Source organism: Coptis chinensis, chromosome 4, assembly GCF_015680905.1.
Source record: "Coptis chinensis isolate HL-2020 chromosome 4, ASM1568090v1, whole genome shotgun sequence".
Classification (NCBI taxonomy): Eukaryota; Viridiplantae; Streptophyta; class Magnoliopsida; order Ranunculales; family Ranunculaceae; genus Coptis; species Coptis chinensis.
This window is the reverse complement of record NC_141459.1, coordinates 93,411,098-93,429,298: the sequence shown is the minus strand read 5'-3', so window position 1 is coordinate 93,429,298 and position 18,201 is coordinate 93,411,098. Positions and strand designations below refer to the sequence as shown.

The following is an 18,201-nucleotide window of genomic DNA, read 5'->3' as shown; positions in this document are numbered from 1 at the left end:
CCTCTTCTCATAAGCTGCAAGTCCTATATTAATTATCCTACTTATCTTTCTTTCGTCTTAACTGAGGACTTTTAGACAGGCTTTAAATCTCTAATTTAACAAGTAAAATATAACTCCAAAAACTTTCAATTAACAAGCAGCTTCAGCTCCAAAGCATTACTTGCTTTAATATACTAGGGTCAATTCAAACAAATGAAATCACTTATGATTACTAAACCCAATATACTAATCTTTTCTTCTATATTAGTTCCGGGGCTCGAAGTCTAGTCAATGTTTCTTGTACTTTGAATTATTGTTTTTCTTACAGCTTTCCAATCTTTTTGCTTGTGTGCATGTTTTTCTATTTAGAGGAGGGAGCAAGCATGTCCGTCAGTTGAATGTAATAAGAGTGCTACGTTATTATGAGCCCACACGAGTTAAAGAGTTTGACTATAGAAGACTTAGGCCACCTAATTTGATGGTGAATATCATTAGAAATGAAACAGAGGCTACCTGCAGGGAGTGCAGAGGTCAGAGTCTCAGAAACCATATATAGTTCCTCTTGGAAACGCAATGGAGAGAAGAAATGTTTGATCATTATTAAGATCAATAAAACGTATAATACATTGGTTGAACTTGGATTTTTGCGAGCTCGGCTTGCTAACTAAGTTGGTCTATGAATCATGAATGTCATTATGTCAGTAACTCAGTACCTCGATTCGTTTAAAATCAGCAAGCAGCATAAAGTTGTCTATAAGGTTCCGAAGAGAAAAATGCACGCAGGCAATTGCGTGCATGCCAAATCCAACAGTGAGGAGTGAAGCCCTATGTTGATGGGGGTACCCTCTATGAATCCAAATTCAAGACACAAATGCCTCTTTTCCTTTAAAGTTGTATGTAACAAGGTATTGTGCTTAAAGCTGTGTAAAGTGCAATAACTATGTTACATTGCATGAAACTCCATGCTTACTTGATTTTCATTAGTTACCTACATCTTGTCCTTTTGTTTTCACTGAAGGGACCAATTTGTTTAGCCATTTGCGAACATAATTATTGAACATGAATGACATTTATGTTAGGTAAACATACTTAAAGCACATTTAGTGAGTGTATTTCCCAGTACAATTATTATAGCCTCTTCCCCATATTCGTTGTATCGATCAAGAAGTAAGGATGCTCCTAGCCTCCCACAACAATGGTCTCCTTTTAGATTCATCAGCTCTTTACTCTTTTAAAATATGATGCTCGCTCAAAGAAAAGCTGCTAAGTCATTGGATCGATCTCACTTTGACATATAAGAGAATGCATCAACCTTGAAATTTCCAACTCATAACTCATTTGCAATGGAAGAGTTTAGTATTTAGACCAAAAATATGCATTTTTAATAGAGAGCTTACTCTTAAGAGTTTTCTACGATCAAGCTAGGTACATTATTAGCATATAACTTGCTAATGCAACATGCCAACAGCTAAACCGAACTTCCTTCTTAATTGTCTACTAAGTATCACTTTTAAGCTCAAGAGAGAGTAATTAAGCTTCCTTAATTAATTGGCACACACCTTGCTATAATATGATGGACAATAACTCAACAAACCATATATGGTACTTGGAAGTATTAAAGGAGACACTTCTTTTATACACATTGATCGCCTCATATTCTAACTTCCCTCTAAGTATAATGGACTAGTTTCTCATCATCCTTAAAGCCAGAGCTTGGAGGTCACCCAAGTCATTCTGAGACAAGTTTTTCTTTGAACAAGTTTGGAACAGGAAATCGCCGTTACCTTGCGAACTTGGCAATCCCATTCCGTCACTGCTATTATCGTCGACAAAGTCAATGGAGCTTTGAGGAGATATGGAATGCACATGTGTTGGATATGTCATTTGTTGAAGCCCATCAGCCATGCCTCCTACCCAGTCGTTGTCAAAAGATCGAGAATCACCACAATTATTTGCCATTTGTAGCTTCAATTGCATCAGTTGAGCTTGCAAATATGCCACCTGCAGATTTGGAAATGTTGTTAAGCAATATCGTTGAGCTTCAAAACATGTAATATAAACAAACTTCATTTACTTGTTAATACTTCTAGCTAGTACAATCTATCAATTCAACTATACAAGGACCTAATTGTCAAGAGCTTCACCTGTTGCTGGAGAGCAAAAATATGTGCTACACAACCATAAACAGGATCTCTGATCCTAGCCTGAGCTTCATAAGCAATTGTGACAACCGCCTCACAACGATCAGAAACCGGCACTTGTGACAGCATTTTTGAGACATTGCTTGCACCAAACACCTTATGAATGGCGGCGAATCGTGTAGAACTCTGTTCAGAGGAGAAGTATGGTGCAAATATGCAGTCTGAGGCACATTTTCTCCTTAAGAATTTGCAAGCACCACAGGGAGAACCAGTACCTGACCCAGTACTACTTGTAGCCATGGCTAAAAATAGACGAAGATAGATGTCCCAAGATAGATTCCCAAGCACACGAACACACTAGGTAATAGTGCTTCGAGGAGGGGTAGAACTGAAGGCAATGTGGGACACAAGGGGTTCTTATAAGAGAGTGAATGAGGGGACACAGAAAGCTTGTTTGTAGGGTTTCAAGGGAACATTTCTTTAATGGGGTGTAGAAAAATGAAAATATTTTTATATAGTTTTTCTGTGATATTCAACGTGTAACGTAAGCTCTTTTTTAAATTAAAATTTTTAACTTATACATCCGCCGAACGCCGCACTTTGGAACTGCTGCTGTTCGTCGCTTTCTGGCACTGTTACAGTCATACAAAAATGATAAGTTTTTATATTTGCATTCAAAGAGTTGAACAATGAAAATGCATGGCTTTTAATTTCTCTTTAGAATAAAAATATAAAATGCAGGACAGCAGGACGTGTTAATGTGTTATATTAATTATCGACCTAGTTTGTATGCGTTGAAGGAAAACGAAAATTCGCTCCTTGGCGCTTAGGGTCCAAGTTTTCTTCTAAGCACCTCTTCCCCAACACCCTGCACAGAAGGGGTACATGAACGAATTTTTGGTAGAAAACTAAATTATAAAAGATCCTAAACACAACGTCAGAGCCACATTGGGTGGCTAGTGGTTACAAGGAATTTTTCTTTCTAAAACTTGAAGACTGAAGTTTCATTTGTGCCAAGAGACAAACAAGAATAAAGTCATGGAATAATCATACCAATGCAGCATACAAGTTAGACGATTGAGACAAATTAGTCTTAGTTCATGTGTTTCATGACATCAAGGCTCAAAATACTGAAAATAGTGCCCCTGCTGTTTTCCATTTCCGGGTGCATCTTGGATGGGTGTTAAGTAGATGCTTATTCACTCTGAAATCTGAATTACCAATAAGTTGATAAAAATTCCAGATTAATTAGTGCAAAGCAACATTAAGTCAACATTGAAAATGATATTCGTTTAGACGAACTGTTATATATGTCATACACTTTATGGAGACTCGACGAAAATCCAACTTGACTCCCACAACTCTCGAACCAATATTGCAGCGTGACTAGAGACAACCTTGAACCAACCCTGCTTTAATTGCAACCACAAACACAATGTTGCTACTTGGGTGTGGGAATCGCTGTAGAAATAAAACAAAAGGACGTACGCAAGAGTTACCATTTTAGGAATTAAAATATGCAACGGTGTGATGGTTTGCGTCACACAACTGGGTGGATACAGAAGCATCAAACATGTAAACATCTATCTAAATCTTTCACACCACAACAAAAACAAAATGTAAGTCAGCCCAGCGTGATCTAATTTTTGGTTTGCAAAAATTATTTGTTCAGCTACCATACTCATTTTCTATACATCTGTACAGTGCACCTCTCATCCATGCACAAAAAGTCTTTCCGAGAGTTTTGGCAATGGCTTGTGTAAGGGACATCCCACCAGTTACGGGATGTGCACGACTCCCAATATAATGCGACCTCCAGACATATGAACGCCCATCACACTCACAAGCAGCTACAAACATTCATTGTATCAGAACACTCGCACACTCAATAGCCCACCGACTCGTCACTCAATCTCATCTCATGACATCATTACCGCTACTATCATTATTACTAATTTTATCTTTAAGTCCATTTCCCACCGTAATACATGCACCATTACAACCATCCACCATCATTACCGAAAACACTATCATTACACCCTATGCCAACTCAAATAGACTTAAACACCTACACTATTATCTGCGTGTCTCTCACAGACACATGTCATTATTCATCATGACTACACATTTGTACTCATCAGTACACGTATCGCACCTGATGCCCACTGTCAATTACCTCTCACAGACACATGTCATTCATCACAACTACACATCTATACTCATCAGTTCACGTATCGCACCTGATGCCCACTGTCAATGACTATAAAAGCCACCCTCTAAGAACTACATATGTGTGGCTTAACTCCAGTCTCACTGACACAGTGTTGGATATGTTAGCATCTTTTTACTCATGAAAAGCAGCCATTAACACCAAACAAAACCATCCTCTCTTTATTATTCCAACTTAAGAGCTAAAAACTAAGTCTTAATCTTTGGTGTAAATTTAGACATTTACATTTGGCGTTGTCTGTTTGCTCAAGGCACTGTGAATTTCATTCCAGACTCAAGCATTAGTCCAAAGCGTCAACATATTCAAGGCTAAACATTTTTATTTTTTCATTTACATTTCCCTTTTTTTTTACTAACAATGACTTGACATTTCAGTATTTACAATGCTTGATCACTAAGTGCTTGGCTTTAATCTATATTCTCCGAAACTCAAATTCAAAACTCACATGCCGAGCGCCCTTACAACGGCCTCATCAACGCATAACTACAAAATCCAAGTATGTCCACGACCTAACTCTTAGTACTCCACTACAAACAACATTTGATGGCTAAGGTGTAGATTTTTGCCAAACCATCACCAAGTCAAGCCATAGTGAATACAGAGACGTTATTGACAACCAAGCTGAAACATTTCTATTTTTTTTTTTCGCCTTCATTTTACTCGCAACATTCTAAACCTTTACTAACTGCCATAGATATTTTTATGGCATAGTTTGACACATTACAGGTCAATCCAACAACTTTCAATCATTGAGGGCTTGATTTTAATTTATATACTCAACCGATCAAATCTTAAACCCAAGAAGGCCAACGCCTAACTCTTGGTAATATGTGTTTAACGCTCTCACAACGGCTTCAAAAAACATCACACTCCAAACAATACTCGACAATTGAGGGATAAATTAAAATCACACCCTCAAAATGATCAAGGCACGACGTCTCAAGTTCCACATCGAGGGCTAACAGCCGCACCTACGGTCTACAATAATTAAGGATTACACGCAGTTTGTAAGCCCTCTCCCGCTCGCATTTTACTGAGGCAATTCATAAGCCCTCTCCCGCTCGCATTGACTGAGGCCATTCGCTAGCACACAACATCTATATATGTTAAACCCAACATCATCTCACTCTCAAGTGATCGCTTAATCTTAAGGAGCTCACATACGACTCTCTTATCAGTCTGCTACTAAACCAATAAGTCTTACAATGACTTCTCATATGTTACATTCATTCTCATTTCAATTACGGCACAACTCAAAACCTCAACACACTGAGGGCTGCTACACCCTCTTTTGCATTTGTCCGATCGAACCACTCGACCAGTTATCAACAAATACTCAACAATAACAAACAACAAGTCATATGTAATATGCTAGCTACATTCGACAACTACATCAATCACATACAAGCAGAGATTCTTTCGCAACAGAATAAAAGGCAAAGGCATTATTTTATTACATTCATAACATCATACAATCTCATATTACAATTCTCATATTACATGAGCACAAGTTATTCTCTCAGATTACATGATCACAAGTCACTCCCTCACTCTCTACATACACTGAAGGCTTATCTCACCCTGTTCAGATGTTGAAGATTGCGTTGGTTCATCGGCATGCATCATCAACTCTATCGTTGCATTGATATCGCCAAAGTCTCTCGCAACACTAGGCGATGAATGTACTTCAGAAAAAGAGAAAGGCCAAGGCACACAGTCTCTTCTCTATCTCCCCCGACGCACACATACCATGACCAACATCCAGCGGCAATCGAGTGGTTCCAAACCAGTATAAGACGAGCATTACCACCACCTGAGCACTAACACTGCTGAAGATGACCACTCGATTCGCCCATAACTAACAACCCAAGGAAAGCAGGGATAACAACTAACACAACCAAGACACGCATAGCAAGCCCATGTAATGTGACATCATCCACATTAAAGTCGCCACAAACACAAAACATACGGGGATTCGCCACTACCAGAAGATTCACTCGCCCCACACATGGTCGATCCCCTCCTACGGATCACCAATACCACAGGGCAAACCAAATATCTAAGGCACTCGATCTAGGATGCCTTGCTAAAAGCACCCCCTCACCGATCGACCAAACATCTTGTCGAAATCTCTTTCCTCGTGGATCCACGCCTCCTTCAGCGACATGGCAACCCCACTCGATGGCGAAGCACAAACTTCACATTTGCTCTTCTCCACCAGATCCGAGCTTCCTTGGGCGATGCAACCGCAAAATTCACTGAAGTGGTGCTTCATTTCCTGAGACCACCCATTCCTAAACACAACCCCGTACGGGTCGAGCAGAACATCACCTACCAACTCCACCAGTTCACTACACATTAGCAACTCTCCATCTACAACCACAACTGCATCAAGCCAAACAATTTTTTCCACCATCTCTCCCACCAACAAACCACCATCTCCCGGCAACCTAAAAAAATCCCCACCAACTAATACAAACTTCCACCAGCATAACCACAATACCACTTCTTCTTCCTCCTCATTTCTCAACAGAATTACAAATAACCTACTACAAAAACTACATCCCACCAATCACGTGATGTGCACGAGACTCACATGGCGACTCCCCCAATATAATGCGACCCCAGACATATGAACGCCCATCACACTCACAAGCAGCTCCAAGCATACGTTGTATCAGAACACTCGCACACTCAGTAGCCCACTGACTCGTCACTCAACTCCATTTCATGACATCATCACCTACTACTGTCATCATTACTAACTTTATCCTTAAGCCCTTTTTCTGCCGTAATACATGCACCATTACAACCATCCAGTATCATTACGGAAAATACCATCATTACACCCTATGCCAACTCAGATAGACCTAAACACCTACAACTGCTATCCGCGTGCCTCTCACAAACACATGTCATTCATCACGACCGCACATATGTACTCATCAATACACGTGTCGCACCTGATGCCCACTCTCAATGACTATAAAAGCCACCCTCTAAAAACTACGTGTGGTTTGATTCCAGTTTTACTGATATAGTATTGGATACGTAGATATCTTTTTACTCATGAAGAGTAGCCATTAACACCAAACAAAACCATCCACTCTTTATTATTCCAACTTTAAGAGCTAAGAACTAAGTCTTAATATTTGATGTGAAGTTAGACATTTACACCTTGTCAAACAATATGTTACATGACAAACAATGGGCAGAGTCGCAGAGATGAGCAGTTTTGAAGTGTTCTGTACATATTTTAGCGGGTATGTTTGGGTGCAAACCTCTTAAAGTTCATTTTAACCATTTTTTTTTCATGCAGAGTTCCTTGCAGATATTAGACTCCGAATGAGGATGCGTAGATGCAAAACCTTGAAGTGTTACTTCCCCAAATTTCTTCTGCAGATCAGCAGATATGCATAATTTCATCAAAACTACAGTTATCAACTAGCTGGTAATTGTTAGATTGACTCTTAATTTCTTATCAGAAACCCAACTTCAGTTAAATTCCTAGTCCGTCTAATCCCAACTTTCATAATCCTTTGTAGTTTCCCAAATACCAAGGTATGTCTCGGATTTGTTCAAGTTGAGCTCGCTCGGATAAATATGAAATTCACAAAATATAAATGTCTATCTAGTATCTACCACCTATAATGTAATACATTTCAGTTCACTTGGGCCCGATTGCCAGGTAAGTTTCTCCAAGAAACGCAAAACTTCAATAGTCTTTAGCAAAAGTGAACTGATAAATAATCGAAGTTTGGAATCACACATACATTGCAAATCATGTGTCATAAGAAACTCGAGTTCAAACTTTCAAGCCATTGTATAAGACCAAAACAAGAGGACCTCCTTGTTCGTTGCCATCCAGTTAAAAGGCGCTTTTATACGGTTGGATTAATTTGTTTATGACTGGTTTTTATAGCTGCCTTAAATCTTCCGAGTTCAGACTGAAAAGTTCAAACAATTTACCAAACCTGTTGGACGGAATACTGAGAATATAGGATCATACCCATCTTTTCACCAGATAAACCACGCTGGTGAGGTCACATCATTAGAGTATTTCTTGACTAACAAAACCTTAAATAAAAATGTCAACCACATTTCGCTAATTTGGAAATTATTATGAGCAAGTAGGAATCATTGGAATGGTGGTTTCAATTCCCCACAGAAGTTTTTATGTATCAGGTATATGTGGTGATAATTGCTACCCATTCAAGCACACAAGTGTAGAGCAAAAGGTAATGGAAAGAAAAATTCAATTAGTTACCAATCCCAAACACAATATTTACATGATTGCTATCGCCGGATGTCTCTGAGAGACAAAATGCTGAAAGCAACAAAACTTTACACCTCTAACCCAGGCAAAATTCTGGTGCAGTTTGTGCAGTTGTGAAGACAAAATTCTTCACAACTGCACAATATACATAATTTCCCCAAAACAAAACAAAACAAAAAAGCATGGTTACCTGTCTTTCCTTCTTACCACTTGTGCTGAAACCTCACCTTCAACAAAAACTGCATCTTAACCTGCAAAAAAAGGTCAGCATACAGGTTCAGAAAGAACCCAGAAGAATGGATGCACTTGATAATAACATGTATAGAAAAAGGGGTTGAACAAAAGTCGGAGTCTTGGACGAATTGCTATGAAGCATAACTGTTGGAATATGTGCTATGGGGTAGTACATTGCGAAGAACATTTTTGCAACTAACTCAACACTTTCAACCCTTCACAATTTTGTAAAATCTAAATTTCAGGACAGTATTCTCAAAAAAAACGTCCAGAATACTCTCTACTTAATAAACAGGTAACAAACTACATTTGGTAAATAATAATATGAGATCAACTTAACCAATAAGTGGAACATTTGTCCTTCTATCCTTCATTCCTTGTCATTTTAAGCACGTCACACTAATCTTTCACGCTAATACGATCCAAAATCAGAACCTCGAATTATTGCAAAAAGTATTAGACAATAGAACTAACTGTAAAGATAGACCAACCTGAGCAGTATCATAGACAATAAACTCATTATACTGCAGCTCGGATGCCATAACACCTGAAGAGACTGGCTTCCCACAAGGCACAACCACATCGTCCCTCCATTTAACATACTCTGATGGCTGAGGTATCGTTTTTCCAAGCCCTTTGGTTGAGTGCTTTCCTCGTGGAGGCTTATCCATATACTGAAATTGCAGCAGAAAATAAATCAAATGAAGGAGATTTCAATTGAAAGAACACAAAATCAGATGACGAAACCTGAAGCCCATGTGTGCAACTGTGCATGTGATGTGCATGACATGAATTTGAGATAATGATGCATTCCTTGACATACTTCATATGCATCACTTTCTCACCCACATTAATTAATGCATATAATGCTGAAGCATATAAAACTTGCATGTATTTAGAACATGAGAAAGGAGGGGGGAGGATTGGAAAAAGAGAGAGAGTAAATGTTTGTGACTCACTGAGGCTTTCTTGAGCTCACAGACGTTTCCCAATGCCACTTCACTCAGAAGCATCAAACCTACTGGATTCTTCTTGTCAGTGTAACAATACTGAGCACTTTTGCTCACCATATCAGCAAAGTAAACTCCTTTCCCAAACTAGTTACAGAAATTAAAATTCAAGAGTCAGAAAGAGTTCTAACTGCTGATAGTAATGAACATGCGTGCACAAAGTAGCCAGTTTTGTGTGTGTGTGTGTGTAAGAGAGAGAGAGAGACCATGTAGCCAGTTGTTGGGGCTTCTGGGGGTGCAATTCTCAATCCTTGACTGAGGATACCCACAAAGTTTGTCAGCCGTGAACCTGTTAAAAAGATATTTTCAAATTAACATTGATGTTATTTTCATTTTTTTTTTCTTATTCTTTTTGAAAAATCTTAAGCACAATCATAAATGCACACAATACCATAATAGGGACAGTTTATATTACAACAAGCACAACCCCTATCACTGTGAACCTATAATTCCCCTTAGAAATAGTGCATAAATATGCCACCTATGGTGTTTTCCAATGAGAGAACACCATAGCCAAAACTCTAGGAGGAGAGGATGCGGATAAAAATAGATTGTGTTACAAAACAAATCAAATTACCAAGTCATGTTTACCAGTTGATGTATCCTCAAGTACGATCACAGGTCTAGATGGCAACACGTCAATTCAGATTCTTGTTTCTTTTTAAAAGTTTGACGTCCTTGCTAATTTCATACCGCTTTTATTTATTTATGAACAACTCAAGTATGGAAACCAGCGATTGGGAAACTATTTATTCAAAATTCAGAGAGGACACATGTTTAAATAGTACTGAACATATTGAAGGTCTAATTTGCAATGTGTCTCGAATAAAATTGTTACATCACACGATATATGAATTTTGTTCACAAAGCAAAAGGAAATATTGGTGGGAGCCTGTAACAGAAAATGAAAGCGTACTACAATACTTCACTTGGAGTATCTAATACCGGCACCTTAAACCGTATTTCGTGGCATGGAAAATATATGTTGGCATATCAAAGCAGGGTATATCATACTGTATGTTGAAAGATAGTCACTAGATGTTTTTAACGCTTGACTTACCATGCCATAAGAGCATCTTATTCTGAAGTTTTTCTCGGTAAGGCATAAACTGATCAAATTCTCCTTCTCTTTCAAGTGTAAAGACATCTTCCAGTTCCAGAGCCCAGTCCTGGCAATTGATATTAAATTAGGTAAAAACCGGTTACATTAAACTAGAAATCATGTATCACATAAGGCAGTAAGAAGAAAACTTGATAAACTAGAAATCATATATCACACGAGGCAATAAGAAGAAAACTTGACTTCTAACACACCTTGTGCGTAGGGGCATGAGTAGCATGGAGATAATTCTTTACCAACTGGAAATCTTCACTATCATGAGGCAATGGAGTAATGGCACAGCGAAGCTTCTTATAGTTTTCATCAAGTGAGTCATCACTATCAGCATCAAAACCAACCAGTCTCGAAGCAATTTCGATGTCCTGAAGTGCTTCTAACATTTTCACCTGCAACGGAATATATAACAGTGTCATCCAAATCATTCGAAATTATGAATTCCTGAAAGTAGTTGCCATACTGGTCATTTACCTAGAGATGTACAGTTCATCCAAAAATAATTCATCTATCCCTCATCATCCACAACTTTCAACTATTTAGTGCAGGTACTGATTCAAAACCTTAATTCAAGTCTATTATGAAAAACACTTCTGGTGAGGGCTACAAACTCACATACAAAAGCCATCCAGAATGTTTTTTTTCTTTTATATTCACAACTTCAAGTAAATTTAGGAACATCCTGAATTCTTGATCATTTGGAAATGCTCTAACTGATTACTTCGTGAGAAATCATAATAACCAAAAAAACATCACTGACATTGTAAACAATACTTTTCCAAGGGAAGATTGTTACCATTGGAGAAGACTAAAACTGAGTGAAAAGAGTCAGTATTCCTAAGGTTGAAGATTTGGGAAGTGGAAGGATACCCTTCTTGGAATTTTGTGTTCAGATGGGACTCTTTGCTGGGCAGGTGTAGTGTGGGCAGTTGAGTTCAAGTTTATGATTCTCTACTTTTTTTCATCTATTATATTGTTTGCTTCAATACTGTATATAGTACATATCATCCTAGAACTTCCCTGATTTCACTGTTACCGAGCAACAAACAAAGACCTCTCCTAATTTTTTCTTTGTCATGAACAACAACAACAAACACTAAATATAGTAGAGAAGCTGAATATCCACACAAGAAAAGACTAACCACTCGCGCAAACATCACTCGCCTTGGACTTTCCTCTTTTAAAGACGGACTCAACTAATCCTTATAACTATGAGTATAGACTACTGAGGAGACCTCTTTATCCGCACTCACGAGTGAATCAGACAAACCTTACTGAAAGCTATGCACATACAATCGAGAGATAAACTCAGACAAGGGAAGATTACAATTAAGCGTAGCAATCCATACCTTTGACTTGAAATCATTTTCGTCTCTTATGACATGCGGATGAATTGAAGGAATTAAAGTGAAAAATCGATTGCTTGCATTCATAAGCAAACTCTCCTTCATCAAATGATCATGATTACCAGCCAATAAATTTTGTATCGCTGTCAATGCCTCAAAACCTGAAAGCCAAGTTCAAACTTATTCCACATTCTTCACCAAAACATGAAGTAAGCAAACAACAAGAAGTTGGTAAATGTTAACACATGGTGTCATAGATATGCTCTACTAACAGACACATACCCTTCTGGATGTTACTTTTGCTTAGCTTTCCAAGAGGCATTTCTGACATGTTTATTTCGAATTCCAACATGGCGGTCCTGAGAGAAGCGTGACTTGTCCATTTAGGCATTTGATCTTAGTTTTATGACAGCTAAAATATGTGCATGGGCAGAAGAAATCATAACCTGTATGTTTCGACATCAAAAAGCATCTTCATCAATTCTACCAATTGAGGATCAAGTAGGCTCTTCACATTGGTGGTACTTTTCTTCTTTGACACCTGTTTGTTGACTCCATAATCCTACAAAATACAAGTACAAAAAATATGTAAGAAACACATATCTCAATTCTCAAGAGCAAATTCAACTGACACGGTTCAACCAAAGTAAAACACTAGTACAATGTCCAGTGGAAAGAATTTTCCAGGTTGCTTCACAAAATTCTTCTTTTGTTCCCATGCTTCCCAAGGATTCCCCGACTTCTCTAGAAATAAGCGCCTGAATTCTTGGATTGCATCAGATTTTGACATTTCTTCCAATTTAGTCCCACCAATTGTTTCACTTCCAACACGACCCCATTTGCGGAATACATGACAGTCTGATCCTTTGTCATCTTGGATGACTTGGAGAATGTAGTAACTTCATGAAGGATAAAAAATTATTAGATATCCTAATATAACCGAGATTCAAGAATACAAAAAATAAACTCATCCCTTTCAAAAATAAATAAACTCATCATTTGCAACAACAATGTCTAGAAACACACGCGGATATGAGCAAATGAAAATTTCTTTCTTACTATTAATGTTTTTGCATTAAAATGTATGTGCAGAGCGCATGGTCAGGTCTTACAGCAGTTATGGGAACTTCATGCTAATGATTAGGCTACAGCTGGCCTGCAATATGGTTAATAGGGTTTGCAATTAATTAATTCAGTGCTCCAGCTTTTAAAGACATCCTCATATGAAAACCATGAGTTGTGGAATGTGAAAACTTGACCAGGAGGCAACAACAGAAGCTCTAAGGCACATCACAGTGGAAGGATAGTGGTACCAAAACTTTTAACTCAGTGCTGGCTACAGATATTAGTACCAGACAACTTCTAATCTCTTAATCTTAACATATCTAATGGAAAATTTAACTTAGTTGCATCAAGCAATACAACCATGACGTCCACACAGTTAATAATTTCAAGTTTATTTAGTATAAAAACCAAGTATCCAACCAACTTGACAAGCAAGTATTTTAAATTGTAACAGCCTGTAATATGGAAAATACTACCACTAGAACAACATAATTCTACTGCTAGATTTGATATTTGTGCACCATTACTAAATAAATTCTTATCGCATTCTCTGTAGGTGTTAACAAGCATAACTGAAAGTGTAACAGATGAACACTTAATGTGAAGTGATACGAATACATAGTAGACATTTTCACAGCTATACCAAGCTTACCTGTTAATCCCAGTTGCTAAGTCGGACATGTTTAATGTGGTATTGTAGATACTTTTCCCATCCTCAAGGATGTGACCTGAATCTTGCAGACCAGAAGATTCATGAACAGCGCCACTTCCTTTGACCTTTACAGTGACCATACTGTTTGAAGCTACACCAACTGCTTCAATTTTGTACAAATCAAATGGAAGCAACTTCTTCCTCTCAATACAGTCAACCAGATAGTTGTCCATGACAACTGGTACTTTCATCCTCCTGCCATGTATGCATTAGTTGTGAACAATGAGATATTTCCAAGTTGGAAAACAATGAGAGAGAGAGGGCGGAACTAATTAAGCCGTACTCTCTTTTCTCCCCAAACATTCTTCCTCATTAGCAATAATAGAACTTTACTATATGAAAAAGCTACCTTGCTTTCCTAACCTCCGGATCATCCAGCCCACCGCCGCTGACAACTAAGCATGTTGTATCTGTCACATAATGCAACATAAGGGTGTCAGCATATGGTACAGTTCTAATCAATTTTTGCAACACTGATTATGAAACTAGTCTTTTATCTCCACCTCATTAACATATGAGATCAAGAGTAAAAACCCAAAGTGAAACTAAAATGGAAACTACCTTTCTTGACCTTCGCATGAATCGTTCCACCAACACCCTCAATTTTGCTCTTCCAATCCTCCTGCAAATGCCTCCCATTAAACCAACTTGAAACACAATTTCAGTTAAAGAATATATTACCAATAAGACTAAAAAGAGTTCCTACACATAACATGTGGCTCAAACATCCCTACCATTGATTTCTTGGTTAACCCGGAAATTGTGACTTTCAAATCTTCCAATTTTTCACTTTTCAACATATTAGACACGCCTTTGGTAACTTGACTTCCTGAAGCTTTTTTGGGAGATGGTGGTGGTAGAATCCGAGTAGGTTTTTTTCCCTTTTGCGATTCAAACCACTGCAGAAAATGGGCATACCAAGCTGTGTTTATGTCAAATATCCTATTTAAATTTACATAATAGTATATGTAGGGGTACTGTACCTTGGTAAGATACTCATTACTTGTTTCTCCTGGAACTTTCCATTTGCCCTTAAGACGGCTCACTTCAGTAGTTGAGTAAGAGCACCTGCCCCATTCCAAATGTCCACGGCAACAATATTGATCTCCAGAGCAAATTATGGGCCCATTGCAAATGGGACAGGGACCCAAAGCTCCAAATAACATTCCATCAGCACTAGATGACATACACAAAAATTATGAGAACCTTATGTTAACCGCACTTCATATAAAAATTGAGATGGTTATACATAATATGCACTATTTTGACAAGAAGCCTGAACGACCTCAATGCCCAAACAAGGGTATGAAATGTATAGGTATGGCTATGGGAGCGCACTAATTTCAGAAGTCGGTTCTGACAAAATTTTGTAAAATATGAAGTAACCACTCCCATAAGTACTTCAAGTTCCTGTCCTTATTTTCATTAGAACAGATATACACCTCAAAAAGTAAAAAAATAGGGTTTAATAGTTACAGAAACGTATCACAGTCCGAAGCCAGAGAAGGCCATAGAAATGAGAATGAGACAATGAGTCTAAGCCTATGCATGAACCGATAACAACATAGTGGTTGAAGAGATTTACCAACGATCTCGCAGTTCGAACTCTGATCCTTTTAAGTATGAGTGATTGGCCTCAAGCATCGCACGCAGCTCTGTCATTGTCACATGCTTTTTAAGATCATCTTGTATTGCCCACAACTCTTTGCTCTGAGTTTCCAGCTTACTTTTCAGATCAGATTTATTTGGTACATCCCCGATGGCAACATGTTCTTCAGATTTATGGACTTTTGATTTTTGACCATCAGTGGTACTAATTTTGCGTTTCATTCCACCTTTGGAAGGTTTTTTCAAAAGTTCATCATCCACATGTGCCTTAGAATTCAAATCTGAAGAGGGCATTTAAGTTTTAGTAAACTAAAATGATGAAGCCTCAAACTGTTGTTTAACCTAACATTAGGAATACTTTGACAAGAAGCCTCATACCGTTTTTGTTGGTGGAACATCCCTTCCTAGCCAGGGAACTAACAGCTTCCTTATCTGAAACAGAAAGGCTCTCCCACCCTGATAACTTCTCTACTTGGGTAGATGGAGATGATTCCATAAAACAGCTTGCATGGTGCCATGCCACCCCCCTTGCACCTTGTCCTTCTGGCTTGGTCGATATGCGAGCCTAAAATACAAACGAGTAAACCATCTTGAAAGAATGGTTAAGAAGACAATGAAATATAGGGATACTTATGAAACCTCTTAAGGTCTACTAAACCTTCCTTTCTGTGCTTTTGAGAACACTTAGTGCCAATCATAATCAGGACACTAAACCCTATGACCATAAACATATACTACAATGAATCCTTTTCAACTTTTAGCCATTTTAGGTACCCTAAGAAGTAGGTCCTTTTTCATCTGTGACTTTCTATGATCAGCAATAACTGTGGTTTTTTATTGTCAAAGAAAATTTATCTTACCTCTCCCTTCATAATTTTCTGAGTGCACCTCCTGCAAGTAGCACGAGAAGTTTGTGAAACCTCGATACCACCTACATTATCAGCAACAGTGGTAATACTCGAGGTAGACACACCACCCTCTATATATTTCCTTATTTTTTCCTGATCTTCCCATCGAAGTGAGTCTATGCCTTCAACATCATCAAGGCTGAGATTATAATACAGGAAAATGTCAATAACAGCATAGAAATCACACTTATTTTAATTTTAAATAGAGATTCCTAGTTATCACTGTAAAGTACATTGAATATACTTACGATTTAATCTGGTTTGCTTTCCTCAGTATGCAAGCAGCATGATTCCACATCTGCATAAAAAAATAAAAATATAACTCAATGCACATAATTTATAAAATTATATAGTTCAACAAAAAACCCCGACAATTTATATGATAATGCTAAGCTTAGAAACACTTTGATGGATAAAATGGGGACATAATATTGTTAACAGAATTAACCTTTATAAACAACAATGATTAGAAAAGAAGCAATCTTTAATGAAAAATATAAAAATGGGGTTGAAGGAAAGAGTATATTACAGGCATTAGACCATCGAACTGAGAGGATTGGACCATTTTGCCAAAACGAAGTAACTCTTTAGTAATGGGATTCTTGCAAGTTCTGCATGATGCTCTCGATGACTTTGCATATTCTGCTTTCCATGGCTTTCCAGGAGTCGCCATCTTCTTTCTCAAACCTTTCTCAAAAAAAGTGTAAAAATTATGGTTTTTTGCTGCTTCTCATGTACACACTTTTTTCTGTTCCACCCCACGCTTCTACGTCTCTCACACTTTCTCCACGTGGGTTGGACACTTGGACAAGTTCGAACAAAGTCCAATCCAGTTTGAGTTCAAAATTTTCAACCCAAGCCCAATCCAATTTTACCTAGGCGGGTCTACTCTTTGAGCCACTGTTCGAAAAAAAAAACACTAGGGTGGGTCGGTGGGAGAGCACCTGGAGTCTTACAGAAGTTGCCTAAGGCAGGCTAGCGCTAGGCAATTTTTTTTCCTAATATATATAGTAATACACACATATACTACAAGAAATGAAGAAAATCATTTACCATAACTCAAAAAATAAACACAAACAAAGATACCTATTACAAAATTGCGTAATAGTTGAGGAATATTGACGTCATATATAAAAACATACTCTTTGTTATAGTGGTATATAATTTATATTATACTTAAGTCTTTTAAACTCATTCAAATAGTAAGCCTATACGGGCCTTTATTTTTCGACATTTAATCATTTAAAAAAAAACTTGGCTGGACCGCCTAGAGGCCGCCTAGCCCGCCTAATCGGTCCGCCTAGACCCGTCTAGTCGGTCCATCGATTTTCTAAACGACTAGGGCCTAGGCGAGTCGGTTAGGCACCGCCTAGCGCCTAGAGACCGCCTAGACCGACTTTTTAGAACAGTGCTTTGAGTAAGTCCTGTGTTGTTGGGCAGGAATCGGGTTGGGTTCAGGTTCAGATATTGTGAACTATTCGAATTCAGATATAGCCATATCCGACCCGAACCCGATTAAATCCAAAATTTAATATCCGAACCCGACCGACCCAATCAGATAACACTAAAAATTCAAAA

The 18,201-nt window shown here is 38.1% G+C and overlaps 2 protein-coding genes across 2 annotated transcripts; both read right to left on the bottom strand.

The window, feature by feature from the left end:
• Positions 1-1,526: 1,526 nt before the first annotated feature.
• On the bottom strand, positions 1,527-2,530 carry LOC147505742 (LOB domain-containing protein 16-like). The gene is made up of 2 exons (XM_086604177.1): positions 2,124-2,530; positions 1,527-1,980 (listed from the first exon to the last, which is right to left on the bottom strand). The coding sequence occupies exons 1-2, from the start codon at positions 2,418-2,420 to the stop codon at positions 1,663-1,665; spliced, it is 615 nt and encodes a 204-aa protein (XP_086460303.1). The 5' UTR covers positions 2,421-2,530; the 3' UTR covers positions 1,527-1,662.
• A 6,059-nt stretch (positions 2,531-8,589) lies between these two features.
• PARP1 (poly(ADP-ribose) polymerase 2) lies at positions 8,590-17,402 on the bottom strand. Its single transcript, XM_086558205.1, has 20 exons — positions 17,153-17,402; positions 16,872-16,921; positions 16,576-16,762; positions 16,094-16,280; positions 15,693-15,996; positions 15,091-15,283; positions 14,842-15,006; positions 14,669-14,729; positions 14,457-14,517; positions 14,048-14,302; positions 12,992-13,229; positions 12,777-12,892; positions 12,613-12,689; positions 12,334-12,491; positions 11,185-11,376; positions 10,931-11,039; positions 10,077-10,159; positions 9,820-9,957; positions 9,352-9,534; positions 8,590-8,877 (listed from the first exon to the last, which is right to left on the bottom strand). Exons 1-20 carry the CDS (start codon positions 17,294-17,296, stop codon positions 8,830-8,832), a joined length of 2,949 nt encoding a protein of 982 aa, XP_086414331.1. The 5' UTR covers positions 17,297-17,402; the 3' UTR covers positions 8,590-8,829.
• Positions 17,403-18,201: the final 799 nt, after the last annotated feature.

What these genes read in the sequence shown, in the direction of transcription:
- PARP1 (XM_086558205.1), bottom strand. Translation starts at nt 17,296, where the DNA reads ATGGCGACTCCTGGAAAGCCATGGAAAGCAGAATATGCAAAGTCATCG. An exon ending in TTAGCAACTGGGATTAACAG is followed by an intron (nt 13,230 to 14,047) that starts GTAAGCTTGGTA and finishes TCCTTCATGAAG; the next exon opens with TTACTACATTCTCCAAGTCA. An exon ending in TTGTCTATGATACTGCTCAG is followed by an intron (nt 8,878 to 9,351) that starts GTTGGTCTATCT and finishes CTTTTTTTGCAG; the next exon opens with GTTAAGATGCAGTTTTTGTT.
- LOC147505742 (XM_086604177.1), bottom strand. Translation starts at nt 2,420, where the DNA reads ATGGCTACAAGTAGTACTGGGTCAGGTACTGGTTCTCCCTGTGGTGCT. An exon ending in TTTTTGCTCTCCAGCAACAG is followed by an intron (nt 1,981 to 2,123) that starts GTGAAGCTCTTG and finishes CCAAATCTGCAG; the next exon opens with GTGGCATATTTGCAAGCTCA.